We start from the raw sequence: 16110 nt of genomic DNA, 5'->3' as shown, positions 1-16110 counted from the left end.
CACGCTGCGCTGGGGAATTTCAGGGTGGTGCGATGCCCTCACCTGGACTTCAGAAGACCCAGATCCAGGCCTTCCGTAGTCCAGCTGTGTGGCTCTCATCTTTCTGTCTGTAATTTAGAACTAGAATAGATGATCCTAAAAGCCCCACATGTTCGGGGTCCTCAAGGTTCCCAGGGGGTTTTGATGGAGGCAAGGTGTTTGGGGGACCTCCGGGCCCTTTCAGAAGAGCGCCCTAGGAGCCCAGCCCTCCAAGGTGCATGAACAGTGAACTGTGCCTTCTCCACAGGAGCCACTATGTGGCACGGACCACACTGGGTAGGAGGCTACCTCCAAAGGGAGGTTCTCAGAAACCCTGAACTTGAGTGGGACTGGCCAGTCTCCTGCATGCATACGCATGAGTGGCATTTCTCACATTACACTTAACCTCCCATGCTAATGCTGCCCCACACACTCATTCCTGGAAAGGTAAATGCAGATTGAGAGGGGAAAGCTTCTTGTAGCCATAACACACACACACACACACACACACACACACACACACACACACACACACACACACACACACACACACACATCTATTCATTCAACCAGCATTCACCGAGCAACTGCTGTCTGCCAGGCACTATTCGAGGTCCTGGGGATCCAGCAGTGACAGACAGACAAGTTCCTTCCCTCATGGAATGGACAGTTCTAGTACAAGAGCTTTGGAAAGCAATGATCTTCCTCTTGTCAACAACAACAATAACAAAAAGTTAATAACCCCTTCTGCACACAGGCGCATTAGATATCTGCAGACAGAGATAATGTTTATACAAGAATGGGTTGTGGCACCCACTGCCATGATTCTGAACCTCCCCCACAAGTTGGGGACCTCAAATCTATATACAACATCATCTCCACTTATGCATCCTACCATCAGGGAGAAGAGACCCCTATGCCTGAGGATCTGGGTCTAGACAAAGAGTCCCAGAGCTTAGAGACTTAATGAAAGCCTCCTGCTTTAACTCTAAAAGCACTCAACTTTTGCACCTTACTCCGTAACATATGTGTGCTTTTCCTTTTAGTATAAAATGTCCTTAATTATTCCCTAGTCATCACTGGACTCCCCACTCCCACCCCAAGTCTCCAACCTCTGAGTGAAATGGATGCAGGAAATAAACAACATGACTTTGCATGCCATGGTCACACAGCCACGAGCCAAGGGCACCGCAAATGTGAGATAGTCTCTGAAGGAGTGGCCTGGAGAGGAGGGGGTAATGCATCATCCATATCCCACCATTTCTAAAGAAGTTGCTCTCCTGTGTAGACACATCTAAAAGCTTTCCACCAGAGTTATTAGCCACAAGATCTTGTTTCTGTTCCCTGGTGAGAGAATTCTGCATTGTGTTTATGGATGCACATTCTGACTACCGAGATCCAGAAAAGGACAAAAATCAAAAGAAGAGTATCAGATCTGGATGGGCCTGAGAGCTGGTCTAACCCCTTCATTTCCTAGACAGGAAGAAGCTTTTCAAAGCAAAGACTAACTGGAGTCTAACTGCAGAGGGCAATTCTTAGAATCCTTTCCCCGTGTGACATTCATGGCCTCTTGGTGAGACAGCGGTGACAGGCTCTGGGTGGCTCTCACTCAGCCCTGCTCCCCTATCATTTTGCTGCAAGTCTCTTAAATGCAGTTCTCCTGTGCAACACAGAGGTGGAGACCCTGTACCTCCTCCTTGAAGCAATTCACTCTCAGCAAATAGAGGCAAGAGGAGCAGGGCAGGAGGCAGGACCCAGAGGCCCCCAGCCCACGGATCCTGGGCTATGAGTACTGCACAGGATAGAAGGAAGCCAGGATGCTCGCCCAGGGCCAGGCTTGAGAAAGCACCTACTGGATGGAGGTTCTGCTTTCCACCTGAGACTCCCCGCACCTACAGGCTGCTGTTTCCACCCTCTCTTCATTCTGCTCCCTTGATCTGGAACATTCCATTTCCCTTCCAACCCACCAGCCCCACCCCCTTTCCTGGCTAAATCGATTCACCCCTCACATCTCACTGTAAATGTCACTCCTTGTGGAGACTTTCCTGACACCTCAGTGCTGATCAGAATGGCCAGGGCTGGGGTTTCAGAGCTCCATGTTACTTATTCATAACATCTGTTCACCACGTACAAATATTTAGGGTTTTTTGCACAATTATTTATTCAGTGTCTGTGTCCTCCACAGACTGTAGGCTCCCTGAGTGGTGGGAACTATGCCTCTCTTGTTCATCATCTGATGCCCAGCACATACCACATTGCCTTGTACCAAGTAGGCAGTCAATGAACATTTATTCAGTAACCATGAGTGAACAAATGAATGAATGAAAAACCTGGGGCACCTGGGTGGCTCCATCGGTTAAGCATCCGACTCTTGATTTTGGCTCAGGTCATAATCTCAGTGGTATGGGATCGAGCCCCGAGCTGGGCTCTGTGCTGGGCATGGAACCTACTTGGAATTCTCTCTCTCCCTCTGCCCCTCCCCTTCTTTCTCTCTCTTAAGAAAGAAAGAAAGATCGACAACGTATGACAGGCAGGATGGCAAAGTCTACTGAGGCCAGAGCTTTAGGATTAATTCTATCCCACCTACCTACCCACCCTTGCAAAGTCCTTGTACAGCTATATTTCACTTTTCCCACAACAGAGCATGGCTTTTTACGTTCCCTCCACTAGAAGGTCAATGATTCTAGAGATGAATGACCTCGTCCCAGCCCTCCTCATCCTTGGCAAGACGGACCTGCACAGGAAATCCGAGCCCTGATGGACTGAAGCAGGTGCGAGCACTGTGCTAACGGCTATGGGGACATGAGCTCATGGCCTCATCACAAGAACACTGAAATGGGCACCGTTATTATCTCCCACTCTACAAACGAGGAAACTGAGGCCAGAAGAGGATTAGTAAGCCATCCCAAATCACCAGCCAGTATGTGCAGAGCCTGGACCTGAAGCTCTGGGTGGCCCCACAGCCCCGACACTTAACCACCATGCTACAGAGGCCAAGCGTGCACACCCGCATCCCTGAGGGGCCTGAGCGATGCTGACCCGGGACCCTGCATTTCTAGCAAGCTCCCAGCTGATGCCCACATGCTGGTACAGGGACCAGTATGAACAGTAAGTCTACCGAGGAGAAAAGGCACATGAGGGCTTCGGTAGGGCAAGGAGAGGATCCCAGCCTGCAGGTAGGCATGTGCAAGGGCTGGGTGAAGGGAACATGCTGTGAAGTTCAGAGACCAGCAAGTAGTTGAGTGTGGCTAGAGCCAGGGCATGAGGAGGGATGGGAGGAGACAAGCAGCCTTGAGCTCCAGCCCAAAGAGAGTGGAATTTAAGGTGTAATGGAAAGCATGGAAGGGTTTTAAGAGGGGGCGTGACATGATGGGACCTGTGTTTCCACGAGCCACTCTGCCTGAAGGCCGTGCTTGGGAATGGAGACATGGAGGTCCCACTGGCAAGGGAGCTTGTTACAACACTCCATTAGAGGACATGACACAGGCCTGACCCCGGAGGGGAGGGGGGTGGAGACGGATGGATGCGGGACGTTGGATGCAACAGACATCGCAAGGGTAAGACCAATTTCTTTCCAACAAAGCAGCAGTACTCTTTCCAGGTACTAACAATTTCTCAGCCCCTCCACGCCCGGGGGCCATGATGCAGAGCTGGTGGCAGATGTAAAGTCAGGTGCATACAATTCCACTGGAGTCTCAAACAGAACGACTCTTAGAAATGGGGCCCACCAACCACTCCTTCCAGTCTGGCCACACAGTCTCCACAGGGAGCTGTCTCCAAAGGACACCTTTTCCTGCCTTGCTCCCTAAGCATCTGAATCCCGGAGCGGCAGTGACTTGGTCAAGCTTCCACAGCCTCCTTGAGGCCTGGCATCAAGGAATCCGACCACTAAGCTAGTGCTGTGCATTTCAGAGAATTTCCCCTGGCGGAGAAAACAAAGACATGCAGTTGTAATGTGGTATCAGCTTCCAAATATTAAACAAGCAAAAACATTCCATTTCTTAAACTGGAAGTTTACATTCTAAAAGAAGAGGGGGGAGACCCTGAAACGGAGCCATCTACTCTAGACAGTTAAACCTGAAGTAAAATTAGAAAATATGTCACATGGAAAAACTCTGCAGTGAGAAATACTTTCTCTGCCCCCCTTCCCTCTTTCTGTGGGAGAGTGAGTAATTTGGCATTTTAACTAGACAGGGGAAGAGGGCAGCTGTGGTCTCTGTTTTGTGCCAAATGCACAGTTGTCGGGCACAGTTTTGTATCCTGCCTTGTGGACGGGGATGCAGTGAGGCATCTGCCTAGCAACCAGATGAGCAGAATGAGGGCTGCAGAGTTCAATTGCTTCCCCTGAGTGCCACAGCATCTGGCCAAACCAAATTCAGGCATGCTAGAATGTTCATGCTCACGGTGCGTTTAGGGTTCACCTGGTCCAACCCCCTCACTTCTCAGATGGGAAGCCGAGGCCCCCAAAGAGGCAGAGATCCGTCCAAGACAAAAGAAAAACAGGGAAACATCAAAGTTGAGTTTCTGGGCAGGTGTCTACCATGTCTCCCCTCATCATGGCTGTCTTTGCCTCCTGAAGATAGGGGAGCCCCTCCATGGCTGATGGTCACCTGAATGTACCAGGTTTCCACCAGGTTATTCATTTCACAAGCATTGCCTGAGTACCTACCAGGGGCCAGGCAAGGTGCTAGGTGCTGGGGGTAGAGGGGAGAAGGTCCCAAGTTTAGATTCTTGAGGTGGCCCTCCGCCAGATCCCAACCACTCTGGAGGCTATGCAGTTTGAGATCAGGCTGTGAGGAGGGATATTCTGGGAGACAAGGCCAGAACAGCACATTGGTGGGATGTCAGGGGTCTCAAATGCCATGCTAGGAAGTGTTGTCATTGTTCTCTATGGCTACTGTAAATCACCACAAATTTTGTGACTTACAGCAAAAAAAAAAAAAAAAAAAAAAAAAGCATCTTATAATCTTACAGTTCTGTAGGTCAGAAGTCCAACACAGGTCTTACTCGGATAAAAAGTAAGGTATCAACAGACAGTGTTCCTTCCTGAAAGCTTTAAGGGAAAATCCATTTCTTGCCTTTTCCAGCTTCTAGAGGCCACCTGTGTTCCTTGGCTCATGGTCCCTTCCTGCGTCTTCAGTGCCAGCAAAGAAGGCCGGTCAAGTTCTTCCCATATTGCATCTCACCGACCTCCTCTCCTGCCCCCACTTCTACTCTTAAGGACCCTTGTGATTATGCTGGGTCCACCTGCGTCATCCAGGATCCTTACCTTCTTTTAAGGTCAGCTAATTAACAACCTGAATTCCATCTCCAGCCTTAGTTCTCCTACACCATGTGACTGAACACATTCACAGGCTCTGGAGATTAAGATGCAGACACCTTTGGAGGGCCATGACCACCTACCACAGGTGGTTAGCATGGGAAGATGACAAAGGGCTTTAAGCAGGGGTGACATGATCAGAGTTGGTGTTACAGTGCTGCTCAAACTGTAATGTGCACGTGAATCATCGGGAATCTTGTTAAAATGCACGTTCTGATTTAGTGGGTCTGTGGGTGGGACTGGGGATGCTGCTGATGCTGCTGGTCCTCGGACCACATCCAAGTAGCAAGAAGCTAGAAGACCACCGTTGGCCGCAGGTGGGGGATGCCCTGAGGGTGGAGGGAGACAGACTTATGTGCTGAAAATAAAGATGGAAGAAGACAGGGCGCCTGGGTGGCTCAGTTGGTTAAGCGACTGCCTTCGGCTCAGGTCATGATCCTGGAGTCCCGGGATCGAGTCCCGCATCGGGCTCCCTGCTCGGCGGGGAGTCTGCTTCTCCCTCTGACCCTCTTCCCTCTCGTGCTCTCTGTCTCTCATTCTCTCTCTCTCAAATAAATAAAAATAAAATCTTAAAAAAAAAAAAGATGGAAGAAGACAGTCACTAAGATGTATGGCTGGGAGGGGAGAAGCAGCTGACTGACCCACCTTCAGATGGAGTTATGCATGGGATGCTGTAGAAATTGCATGAATTTAGGTCCAGTTTGTCCAGCAGCGCTTGGGCTCTCTGGACTTCTATTCTAGAACGGTTATAACTTTCCAGCACCCAAAAAGCATACCTTCATTTTCCTTTGGTGACATGTATTCTATCCCCGACCTATCTATTATATCCAGGTCCCTGCTCCACCCCCGCTCTGGTCCCTGCACCATCCATCGCAGCAGATGGCTGCAGGTGGCCTCCCAGCAGGGCTGGAAGCACGCACAGACTTTGCTATGGTCAAGGGTTCATAAAGCTGGGTTTTTGCTCAGATCTCCACAGTCTCAGGCTTTGAATGATTCATTCATTAATGTATTCAAATGCTCATTGTGTCTGTTTGGGGCCATGTCAGATGCTGAGGAAACATGGATAAAGAAAATAGGGTTCCGACCCTCAGGGAACCCACAGTGATGTGGGAGCAGGGAAGGAAGGAGGTACTGAACGGGTCACCGATTACAGGCCCAATGCTCACCTCCTTAGTCTTCATAGTAGGAATTATTGGCTTAATCTACAGGTAAGGAGAATAAGGCAGAGAGGTCGCTCAATGGGAAGTGGCAGAGCTGAGATCTGAACCCAAGACCCAGGCTCCCAGAGCTCATCTGTCTGAACTATACCCCCTGAAGCTCCCTCTGAGATCCAGTGCCGGCTCTGCCCTCCTGTGTGGCAATCATGGGCAGGTACCTTCCTCTCTGGGATTCAGGATCACCACGTCAGAAAGGAGGCCTTTGGGCCGCACCAGTGGTTCTCAACCCTGGCTGCACTCCAGAATCATACCAGGAGCTTTTAAAACCTGCCAATGACTCAACCTCACCCCGGATGAGTTCAGCATCTTGGAAGTGGGGAAAGCTGGGCAACGGGTTCGTTCTGAATCTCCAAGTGATTCTAAGGTGCAGCCAAGGTTGAGAACCACCAAGGTCCTTACAACCTGACCTCTGGAACTCCAGTTTCCTGAAAGATCCTCTTCTCTTCCAGTCCTTGCAGGACATGTGCAAAATGAATGAACGAAGTGGGAAGGGAATAGGGAGGAAGGATTCACAGCTCCTTTCAACTAAGGGCAATATGGGGCAGTCATGCAGCACTGTCCCTCTACCTGCTGTCACTTTCTCCCTTTGTTTTGTTTAAGATTTTATTTATTTATCTGAGACAAAGAGAGAGAGCAAGAAAGAGAGCGAGGGTGGGGGAGGACACAGAAGAGGGAGAGGCAGACTCTCCGCTGAGCAGGGAGCCCAACACACAGGGTTCGATCCCAGGACCCTGCGATCAAGACCTGAGTTGAAGGCAGATGCTTAACTGACTGAGCCACCCAGATGCCCCGTCTCCCTTTAGATTAGAGAAGTAGCAGCAACAGATAAAGGTGGGGTGAGCTCATCCTGTGTGCTGCTGCAGGGAGTAGAATCACTACTGGCTTTCCAAAGAACGCAACAGAAGCTTTAAAAATGGGCATGCACTAGAGCCAACAATTTGCTTCAGGAATTTGTGCTAGGGAATAACTGCAGAAAAGGTCAAATACAGAGCTACATAAATGGGGTCATCACGATAGTGTTTATAGCAGCGGACAACCAGAAACCGTCTAAAGGCATAAAAGGGGACTAGTTTAATTATGGGACGTATATACGATGAAATACTATTTCAATTACAAAGGATGTTAGGGAATAATATTTAATGCTCCAGAGGAAGTATTTAGATGATGATTAAGGGGCAAAAAATGCCAAGCAACAAAACACAATGTACAGAATGATCTATTCTTTTTATAACCTATGTGCATATTTAGGCAAATATTTGAAAAACTGTCCACCAAATGTTAGCAACATTTATTGCTGAGTCATGAGATAGGATGTGGCATTTATAAACTCCTTCCCCCCTCCAGATTTTTACAATGACTATGAATTCTACTATCAATTTTTTAATGTAATTGAAAAAATAAAGCTCCTCTTTCAAAACCTGCTTCCCTCCCCCCGCCCACCCCATCTTCTGGTGGAAGTAGACATCCCTACTTTGGTAGTGCAGAGGCTTGCTTGCACCCGCATTAGGACACACAGGATAAGTTCCCTAGCATTTAAGCTGGCCGCAGCACGCTGGTTTCTACTACTGAACTGTGAGTCACTCTAGGATGGGTCCTCACTCCAGTGCATCCTTTTAGTCACCCACCGCCCATCCCAAAGACCTCTGTGAGAGGAGGCAGTCAGGAAATATGGGAAGAAGACAGAAATCTATATATCTACAAGTGTATACATCTATATAGTAGCCAGAACACAGAACAAGGGCTGATGGTTTTTCAGACTTCAACTTCGTGGAAAGACTAGTTGAGAAAGCCCTCCTGGTGGTAGAGGGGGCTTTTAAGCTGGGCCCCATGTAAATCCCTCAGTGATGGAAGGGTGACTCCTGGAGACGCTAAAGGCAAGGCGGCTCCCTACAAATCAGACTCTAGCCAAGCTCCCCCAAATACCTGAAGTCAGGGGTCTTGCTCATTTGAGGGTGATACCAGGACCCTCAGAATAGTTTTCTTCCCTGTCTAATCCTTCAAGTCAGCCATGCCATGCAACAACTGCTAAATGAATTGGATTGGATAAAATTGGGTTGGGTTGGGTTGTACTAGATTAGGTTGGGTTGAGTTGAATTGAGTTGAGTTCTGATGGGGAAAAGGAGTGGAATGCACTCATTAGGTGACCCCGGTCTCATACTTCCCTCATTAAAGTTTGCCCAATAATAGGTCTGGATCTTCTTCCAGGTTCTGCCCTAACCCTAGACTTTTTCTCTCTTGAATTAGGGTGGAGCAGAAGAAGGTGGTCAGTCAGCAAACCTGATCCTCCCAACACCTCTGATGCATCTCTGCCTCCCCTGGGCTCTGTGTCAACAGTAGTAGCTCAGGCCCCATGATCTGCTGCTCTGACTTTGGAAACTTGATTTGCTCATCCATTCTCCTTATTGCACATTAGTATCTTCAACTGAATGTGATTATAAGATTTCCTCCCTTTTGATAACCCTCACTTGCCCACCACCACTCCAACACTCCCACTAGCTGATCATATCATGAGAAAATTCTATGATAAATCAATCTGTACTAAAAAATATATGGCCTAATGAATGAGACAGGGGTGACTTCCCTTACCAGATTTTAAAACATATTACAATGCAGTGATTACCAAGACCATGTGAGATTTTATTTATTTTTTATTTTTTAAAGATTTTATTTATTCATTTGAGAGGGAGATTGAGAGCGCACAAGCAGAGGGAGTTGATGCGGGGTTCGATCCCAGGACCCTGGGATCATGACCTGAGCCGAAGGCAGATGCTTAACCATCTGAGCCACCCAGGCGCCCCAAGACCATGTGAGATTTTTAAAAACAGGCACACACACAGTCACAAGAAGGGACCAATAGTAGAGTTTGAGAAAAAAATTTCTAACGTTCAAGAAAAAAATTATGTGATAACCAAAAGCAACACAACGATGGGTAGATCACTCACGTCTTAATTAGTATTTTGGGGAACCCTGGATACCACTTTGAAAAAAAACTGACTTCAGATTACATGCTATGTAATCTATGTAATTAACATAATTTACGGTCCATTTTAAGTAGGCCAAGCTGTAGACATTCAAAGAAACCTTGGAAAGTAAACTCAATATTTAGCGAGCAGAAAAAAGATACATGTACAACTTCTGATAAAATGGAGGCCATCAGGAATAAAATGAGTGGGGATAAGCTAGACAACACTGTTTATGCGATTACATATAACGAAAAAAAGATGAAGAGCAAAATAACATTAGCATTAATTCCTAACTAGTTATTAAAGTTACTAAAGAGAAAAAAACCTAAAAGCCCCATAATATACCCTCATTACTCAGCCACGCTCACCCCACAGTTGGCAGAGCTGCGGAAGAATTGAGATGAGTTACAATTACAGTTGACATAGTGAACCGGCACATTGTCTCCAGGCAATAAGCTGGACCGACCCATTCATTCCCTCTTTGATTCACTGACAGAGTTTTTGCTGAGTACTCACTCCGCCAGGCCCTGGGCTAGGCTCTAGGATTCAGAGGTGGAAATGCCCAGTCCCTGCCTCTTGGAGATTCCTGTGTAGTAGGGAAGGCAGAAGAATCATCAGTGGTCACCGTCCATCTGAGAAGCCCTGTGACTGAGGCATGGGTTGATCGTGTCAGCCCAGAGGAAAGACAACCAACAGCCTTCCCAGAGACGATGGGTAAAGGATGAATGGTGGGCTGCCAGGTGGGCAAGGAGAAAGGTATTCTCGGAGTGACCAGCCCAGGCAGAGACACAGAGGTGAGTCATCGCATGTCTTATTCCACCAGCCACCAGTGGTATGGTATGAGCCCAAGTCAGTAGGGGCTCTGTGTCACTGGAGAGACTGGGAGGCCACAAAGGGCCCTCTGCAGCAAGAAGCATGACCCCCTCTTAGGTACAGTAAGAACCCAGTGAGAGCAATTAAAGTAGCAAGGAGAATGATTAAATTTGTATCTAAGACAGATCCATCTAAATACGGAAGAACTGGGGTGCCTGTTCTTGGGAGGGCGGCTCAGTCGTTAAGTGTCTGCCTTCAGCTCAGGTCGTGATCCCAGGATGCTGGGATCGAGCCCCGCATCGGGCTCCCTGCTCCAGGGGAAGCCTGCTTCTCCCTCTCCCACTCCCCCTGCTTGTATTCCCTCTCTTGCTGTGTCTCTCTCTGTCAAATAAATAAATAAAATCTTTAAAAATAAATAAATAAATAAATACAGAAGAACTATCCAACTACTTCTATTCTTTGATGGGCAAGTCTGTTCTGTTTTGGGTAATCTAGTAAAAAAAAAAAATACAAAAGGAAAACAAAGGCCATTTGTCAGAATATGGTCCCAGCAGCACTGTTCATAATAATGACAAAACAGCTGAAGTCCAAGTGGCCAACTCTGGACAAACGAGGCATGACCCACACTCTCAAAGTGCTCCCACGGAAAAGAGATACAACCATACTGACACTAGAGGGGGGGACAGTGGCTGGCGCTGGGAGAGACAGATGAAGGTAATGGGGAACTCAGTGGTGAGAAAGCTCGTCTGGAGAGATGCCTCTACCAGGGTGCCATGTAAGCTGGTTGGTAGCATTAGGCCTTAAAGAGAAACAGAGGGCAAGGCAGTGTGCTCCAGAGGGGGTGATGAGTTCACATCTTGTGCAAAGCCAAAGAGACTACAAAATCCCAACTCGTCATGGGAAGCTGTGAGTGGCTCCGTGTGCCAGTTTTCAGCTCATGCTCTGCCGTAAAACACACAGGCAGCACGGGATGCTCCCACGGGCATTTCCCACCTTCTACAAAACCGAAAAGTTTACCCAGTAATTAAAACACTACAATCATTTATCTTCATCACAACGTCTAATGGTATGTGAGCAACAGTAGCTCACTACAGGCCATGGCCCAGGGGAGGCAAGAGGCCAGAGATCGGAAATCTCAGGTGTGACTCCTCCCCACTCCTCTCTCCTTCAGGAAAGCACATCAGACGGACATGAGCGAGAGTGAGATGGTTAGAGGAAAATCCCAAACTGGCTCTGGTGAGCATTCAGATTTGTCTCTAAAGAAGATCTACAGATGGCCAACAAACCTGTGAAAAGATGCTCAACGTCATTAGTCATTAGGGAAACGCAAATCAAAACAACAAGGAGGGACCACTTCACACCCACTAAGATAACTGTAATTTAAACACGGAAAATAAGAAGGGTTGACAGGGATGTGGAAAAATCAGAGCTCTGCACACTGCTGGTGGGACCGTGGACTAGGACAGCCACTGTGGAAAAGAGTTTGGGAATTTCTACAAAACCTAAGCATGGAATGACCACAGGACCCAGCAGTTCTACTAGGTATAGACCCAAAATAATTAAAACAAGTACTCAAATTCCTGTACACAAATGTTCATAACAGCACTATTCATCATAGCTAAAAGGAGGAAACAACCCAAATGTCCCCGTCAATGGGGGAATGGATAAATGAATTGTGTTCTACCCATGCAGTAGCATATTATGCAGCCATAAAAAGCAATGAAGTCCTGACACACGCTACAACATGGATGACTCTCAATAATATTATGGTAAGTGAAAGAAGCCAAACACAAAAGATACAGGTTATATGATGTCATTTATATGAAATAGTCAGAAAAGGCAAAACCAGAGAGAAGGCAGATCAGTGGTTGCCAAGGGCTGGTGGGGTGAGCATGGGGGTAATGGCGAATGACGAGTTAATAGAAACAAGGCTTTTCACTCTTTGGAGTAATGAACACGTTTTGCAACTAGACAGAGAAAACAGCTGTACAACAATATTAATGTATGAACTGCCACTGAATGGTACACATGAAAGTGGCTAGTTTCATGTCGTGTGAATTTCACCTCAGTAAAAAAAAAAGTCAACCAGGATAACCAGAGATCCAATAAATATATGAAAAGGCAATCAACTTAATAATCAGGAAAACGTAAGTTAAGACTACAGTAAGATTCTACTATGTACTCCTCAAAAGGGCTGAAATTCAGCCCAGTGACAAGACCAAGCGCTGGTGGGGATTTGAAGAAGGGGGAGCTCTTATACCAGGCTGGTGACCGTGCACCTCAGTACAACCATCGTGTAAGATGGGCGGGCACTGTCTGTTCAGCTGGAGGAGCTACATACCCCATTACCCAGCACTCCACCCCTAGATATGGAACCAACAGCAATACGCGCCCCTGTGAATGTTCAGAAACACATCGCTGTATCTGCCAAAATGGAAATATCCCAAATGTTGTTGGAGAAAAATGGACAGATAATGTATAGCATATTAATACCAGTAGGAAATTATACAGCGACAAAGATGAATTCACTACGGCCCACATATAACAGCATAAGTGAATCTCAGAGCTTAAGATTCAGTGAAAGACGCCATGCGTAAAGTTCAAACTCAAGTCAAGTGGAACTGTAGAAATTGGGGATACATGCTCAGGTACTAAAGTTATTTCTAAAAAGTAAGGAAGCAGTCACCATAAAAGTCAAGGTGATGGTGACTTCTGAGGGCAAGGAGGGGGTAATCACAGCCAAGGGGCACAAGAGAGCTTCTGGGGCTATCCTATTTCTTGACCTGGGTTATATGGATGTTTGCTCCATGATAAATCAGTGGGCTGTACTTCCTGTGTGCATTTCTCTGCATGGATGTTATATTTCATGGTAAAACAGTTTAAAGAAAAGTAAGTAATTTGCACATATAAGGATTTTATTAGCAGGAACAAATTACTTGTAGAGCCACTGCCCCCACCTATCTGCTAAACTAGCAGGTATTCCAATGGCACTGTAACTTTACTGGCTCGGTCATGATGTGTTAGGGGCACAAGGATCAGTGTGGAGGACACGGTCCCATTGACAAGGGTCTCTTTAAACAGGGCAGGCCAGGAAAACCTCAGGAGCTGAGAAGCCTTGAGACACTGGGCCTTGGTTTCCTTATTAAAGCACAGATATAATAGCAGTCCCAGTCCCTGCCTCCTGGAGTGATTTTGAGGACTGGATGAAGGTAACCCAGACCTGCTCACACCTCTGCCTGAAAGTATCAAGTGGTTTGTTTATAAGTGTTAGCCTGATTAAACTGCATGCAAAATTTGGTTTGCAGGAGGGTATTTCACAGGTCTAGGAAGAGTCTCTGCAGAGGCCCAGAGGGACTCTGAATACCCATCAGTTGCAAATGGCCCTTTCGTTGCCCTTTTCAGCTCCTGAGGGTTTCCTGGCACTCCCTTTTTACGTTATGGATGGGAACAGGACTTCCTCTGTGTTGTTTCTAACAACTAACTTGACATCATGGGGTCCAGCCTTCAAACACAGGAGAAGAAAGAAACACCAAAGTCTCTTTCCCCAGAATCTTCTTCCTTTTTGAAGGTGGGGGTTACGGCAAAATCCACGAAAGACCACGAAACATGAAGCTGCCCTCTGCTGCTGAGCTGGCAGTACCCTCTATCACATGCAAAACTGCAACGTTTCGACATGGGCCATGGTGCTGAGAAGCCAAAACTGGGCTCCAGCTGCCCTTTGATCTGCAAGAAATGCCAGGCTGGAGGCTCTGGCAGGAAAAAGTGGCCTTTGAGTTTGGGTCTTGCTCCCAAAAAGACAATGGTCTAGGCTGTCCGAGGTTTCCTCTGGCACACAAAGAGTTAACCCAGGCCACCCTCAATCGTCAGTTTCCTTCAAAGGGACAGATGCTGTTCCCCCTTCTCACACATTTACTCTACTGAGGCTAAGTACTGGTTTTCTAAATCCAAAAGGGGTGGGAGGCTACTGTTGGACCAACAGAGTTCCGCAGCGCGGCAAGGAGAAAGAGCTGAGGGAAGAAGGATGGGAGCCCAGGGATCTGGGCGCGAGTCCTGCCTTTGGGACAGGCCACTTCCCAAGCCTCTCTCATCCTCAGTGTCCTGTCAACTGCTTGCATTGCTTGCTCACACAGCTATTTCAAGGATCAACCCAAAAGTTCTACCACTTACTTTGTGCCTAGTACGGGCCACAGTGTGAAAAGCCTATTATTTCTAATACCTCTCTTAATCTTCACAGCATCCCTAGGAGGAAAAGTAGTCTAATTATTCCCGTTTTTTGGAAACTGGGGCACAGAGAGGTGAAATTCATTGTCCTGAGTTGGGTCACCTAACTCAGCCAACAATTTAAGCCCAGACAGCCTGAACACACACTTTAACCAAAATCTATTTTAAACTCAGACCCTACCAGTCATCCCCCTGCCTCTGGGTTCTGGTGGGGAAACTGAGGCTCAGGGAACAGAAGAGACCAGATCCCTTGGCTCCCCGCCCCTAGCTCTTCTCATCACCCATGGCGCCACTGCCCACGATGGATGGGACTCCCCTAGGTAACTCAGGACTAAGTTAGGCATGGAGGTAATTCAGTCCGGGTATTTCTTGCGCGGCAAAAGCGCCAGGTGTCCCTGCTGGTGGTCACGCTCCCGCACCTGTGTACAGAGAGGGCACCAGACCTGCCCTTACAATGAACCAGCCAACACGCACGCCCTGCGCGCGGGCGCTGGGTGAGCTGGAGCTAACTGTCCCCGCGGAGCCGCGGGCGCTGTCACTGTGCTTCCAAAGTCCCTCTCTGCCCACGATCCGAGGGGCCGCGCCTCGCTCCACAGTGCCCAGACGGCGCGCCCCCCGCCCAGCGGGTCAGGGACTCCCCTTCGCCCCTCGCATCCCCTGCACCGCCCGGGGGAAGCGGCGGGACCGCCAGTGCGCACGGAGCGGCGAGGACTCCCTTTTATGTCCAGGAATGAGGAGCGCACCGCAGGCACGCCCGCCGCCAAAACCAACTTCCCCGCGGCGCGGAGGCAGCCGGTGCCACCCTCGGGCCGGGTCGCTTACCTGTCGCGGAGCGGGTCCGGGTGACAGCGGGGAGAAGCGCAGAGACCGAAAGCAGCCACAGTAGGCGCCAGCAGCGCGCGTTCCTCCTGCAAGAAGTGGCGGGGGGCGAGAAGGTGAGGCGGGCGGGAGGACCGAGGGGCCGGGGTGCGGGGAAGCGAGTCCTACCTTGGCGCCATCTCGCAGGCCTGCCGAGCCCCCGAAGGCACTGTCCGCCCGGCTGCGCGCTGGCCGCGGCTCGCCCTTCCTGCGGCGAACAAAGGCGGCGCTGGGCAGCGGCGGCGGCGGCGGCGGGCAGCCTCGCGGCTCCCCTGAGTCACCCGCGCTCTGAAACCCGACTCCGCCGCGCCCTGCGCTCACCCGCGCGCCGCGCCGCGCCCACCTCGGCCAGCGGCGCCGCACTCACGCCCCGGGGGTCCCCGCCGCCGCCGCCGTCCCCACGCCCCTTTCCCCCTTCGATGGACGCGCCCTCCCGGCCGGGGCAGCCACCGGGGTCGGCCTTACGTAACCTCGAGAAAAGCCCCGCGCCCGCGCTCCTCTGGGTAAGCGAGACGCGGCTCCCTCCCGCCCTAACGTCTGTACCAGTCGGGGCTGCCCCGCAGTCGAAGTCTCCTTTCATGGGCCAATGGAATTCTCTCAACAGCCCGGGAAGGCCGGAGTCATTGTGATTTCCTTAAATGACGGATGAACAAACTGAGGCTCAGGGAGATGGAGCGAATGTCCAAGAGCACACAGCAGG

General features: G+C 49.2%; 1 protein-coding gene across 1 annotated transcript in view; it reads right to left on the bottom strand.

Annotated features, from left to right (window-relative positions):
• The window catches only part of COL15A1 (collagen type XV alpha 1 chain), a 103868-nt gene extending 88318 nt beyond the window's left edge, over window positions 1-15550 (bottom strand). Inside the window, exons 1-2 of the mRNA XM_088019168.1 lie at window positions 15540-15550; window positions 15375-15460 (exon numbers count right to left, since the gene is read on the bottom strand). Of these exons, the coding sequence (XP_087875294.1) occupies window positions 15375-15460; window positions 15540-15550 (97 nt within the window). The remainder of the gene's footprint in view (window positions 1-15374; window positions 15461-15539) is intronic.
• Between the last annotated feature and the right edge of the window lie 560 nt (window positions 15551-16110).

Source organism: Eumetopias jubatus, unplaced genomic scaffold (genome assembly GCF_037043125.1).
Source record: "Eumetopias jubatus isolate StellerSeaLion01/CBP00866 unplaced genomic scaffold, mEumJub1_p1.0 scaffold_15, whole genome shotgun sequence".
Lineage (NCBI taxonomy): Eukaryota > Metazoa > Chordata > Mammalia > Carnivora > Otariidae > Eumetopias > Eumetopias jubatus.
This window is presented reverse-complemented; position numbering and strand designations above follow the sequence as displayed.